Source organism: Tamandua tetradactyla, chromosome 4 (assembly GCF_023851605.1).
Source record: "Tamandua tetradactyla isolate mTamTet1 chromosome 4, mTamTet1.pri, whole genome shotgun sequence".
Taxonomy (NCBI): Eukaryota; Metazoa; Chordata; class Mammalia; order Pilosa; family Myrmecophagidae; genus Tamandua; species Tamandua tetradactyla.
In genome coordinates, this window is record NC_135330.1 from 198,340,745 (window position 1) to 198,343,191 (window position 2,447).

At 43.1% G+C, this 2,447-nt stretch overlaps 1 protein-coding gene across 1 annotated transcript; it reads left to right on the plus strand.

The window, feature by feature from the left end:
- The first annotated feature begins 477 nt into the window (after window positions 1-477).
- On the plus strand, window positions 478-2,238 carry LOC143681733 (glycogenin-1-like). The gene is given in 2 exon segments (XM_077159011.1): window positions 478-1,469; window positions 1,472-2,238. Coding segments are annotated over 2 exon segments (993 nt in total). The 5' UTR covers window positions 478-562; the 3' UTR covers window positions 1,558-2,238.
- Window positions 2,239-2,447: the final 209 nt, after the last annotated feature.

Consider the following 2,447-nt stretch of genomic DNA (forward strand, 5'->3'; position numbering starts at 1 on the left):
AGCAGGTGGGAAGCAAGAGAGACTGGGCTATTTCCTCACTCAGCTAGCCATCTTAAGCTGTCGGTTCCTCTGAAGCCTAACCCACACCTTTGCAAGTAATCTCTTAAATTATCCCTTTTGAGGTAATTTACAAAGTTTCTCCTATTTCCTATAATAAGGACACATAATTTTTGCCCTTCATATTAACGCAGAATTATTCCTCTTCTACATTGCAAAATAGCCAAGACATTATTAAATCAACAACCAACAACAATTCTGTAATATCTTGCAAAGTATTATTAATGTTCTTCTACAGCCATCACTAGACAGAGATTACAATGATATACTTTTGGATTCAATTTTTAAAACATGAAAATGTTTCAGAAGATTTGGGAAAAAGCTATAAAGTGATTAAAATGTGTAAAATATCTATAAGAAAACCTGGTCAATTTCTCCTTATTAAAAAGATACCAGAAACTGGTCCTGCCGCGCCCCCCCCGCTGGCCGCGCTGCCTCCCGGCGCCCGGCTTCTGCGAGCCTCCAACCTGCGGCTGCGGCGGCCGCGCACGCCTCCCGCGGCACCATGACAGACCAGGCCTTTGTGACGCTCACCACAAATGACGCCTACGCCAAAGGCGCGCTGGTCCTGGGCTCGTCACTGAAGCAGCACAGGACCTCCAGGAGACTGGCCGTGCTTGCCACACCGCAGGTCTCGGACTCCACGAGGAAAGTGTTAGAGACTGTCTTCGATGAAGTTATCCTAGTCGATGTCCTGGACAGTGGGGACTCTGCCCATCTGACCTTAATGAAGAGGCCTGAGCTGGGCGTCACGTTAACAAAGCTCCACTGCTGGTCGCTTATACAGTATTCAAAATGTGTGTTCATGGATGCAGACACTCTGGTCCTAGCAAATATCGATGATCTTTTTGAGAGAGAGGAATTGTCAGCAGCCCCAGACCCTGGATGGCTGGACTGCTTCAATTCTGGAGTCTTTGTTTACCAACCTTCAATTGAAACATACGGTCAGCTGTTGCACCTTGCTTCTGAGCAAGGTAGTTTTGATGGTGGGGACCAGGGTTTACTGAACACGTTTTTTAGCAGCTGGGCAACAACAGATATCAGAAAACACCTGCCATTTATTTATAACCTAAGCAGCATTTCTATATACTCCTACCTCCCAGCGTTTAAAGCATTTGGTGCAAATGCCAAAGTTGTGCATTTCCTGGGACGAATCAATCCATGGAATTATACCTATGATCCCAAAACAAAAAATGTTAAAAGTGATGCCCATGATCCTTCGATGATACATCCAGAGTTTCTCAACCTGTGGTGGGACATTTTTACCACCAGTGTTTTACCCCTGCTTCAACAATATGGCCTTGTCAAAGACACCTTTTCACACCTAAATGTGGAAGATGCCTCAGGAGCCATATCACATCTGTCCCTTGGGGAGACCCCAGCTGCAGCACAGCCTTCTGTATCCTCAGAAGAACGAAGGAGCGGTGGGAGCAGGGCCAGGCTGATTACACGGGAGCCGATTCCTTTGACAAGAGGAATCTTGACACTTACCTCCAGTAGACACTGTCATTTTCCTGTGAACACATCTATTTCACGGGCACTTGTTTCTGATACTTAGTATCTAGAACTGGGTTGAGAAAGGTCTGTTACAGTTGCTAGAGGCTTTCACTAAAACTCATCAGATGATGGGTTTTTGCCGGACAACAGGTGAGAACTGGGCAAAAGTTGTAAAGTAGCACTTCTGTTACAACGACAGTGTTCTGCTTTTTAATCCTACACTTATTCAGTTAATGTTTCAGAAATTCTTAATTAACGCTGATTGCCATATGTGGTAAGGGAAACTCAACATTAAGCTATAACGATGACTATATCAGTTGTAAAACGTGTGGAGCTAGGCTCCGTCTCCCTTCAGAATGGGGACATGGCATCTGTTCCTTGCTTGCTTGTTGCACCTTTCACTAGAACTGCATTTTAGAATTGCCCAGAGGCTACCAGAGTGATTGTAATTCTGCTTTCAGGTAAAAGAAGCTCATACACTTCTGAGTGATTCATAAACATTATCAGCAAAGCGAGTTAACCCATTTCACTGCCTAGTCTTAGCATCTGAAGATGTTCACCAGTTTTCTATGTACAGTAAGGCAGCATGCTAAAATATTTTTGTTCAGTTCTGTATATCTGAAAATATCAGTGTGTTCTACGAATGATTACCTGCAGTGGCACTCTGTATGAAAAATAAAGACCTATCGCCATGTCAAAAAATATATATATATATATATACCAAAAACTGCAAAAAGAAAATCCCGGGATATTATTTTGCTTCGTGGAACAAAGACAATTATTTAAGCAAACAAAGTATTTTTAATGTTAAAAGCAGATGTTTTCTAGACAAGTTCCCCAATCTGATGCCTCTTTTCTGGGACCATGAATCACTGTAAACAGATCACCCAAAT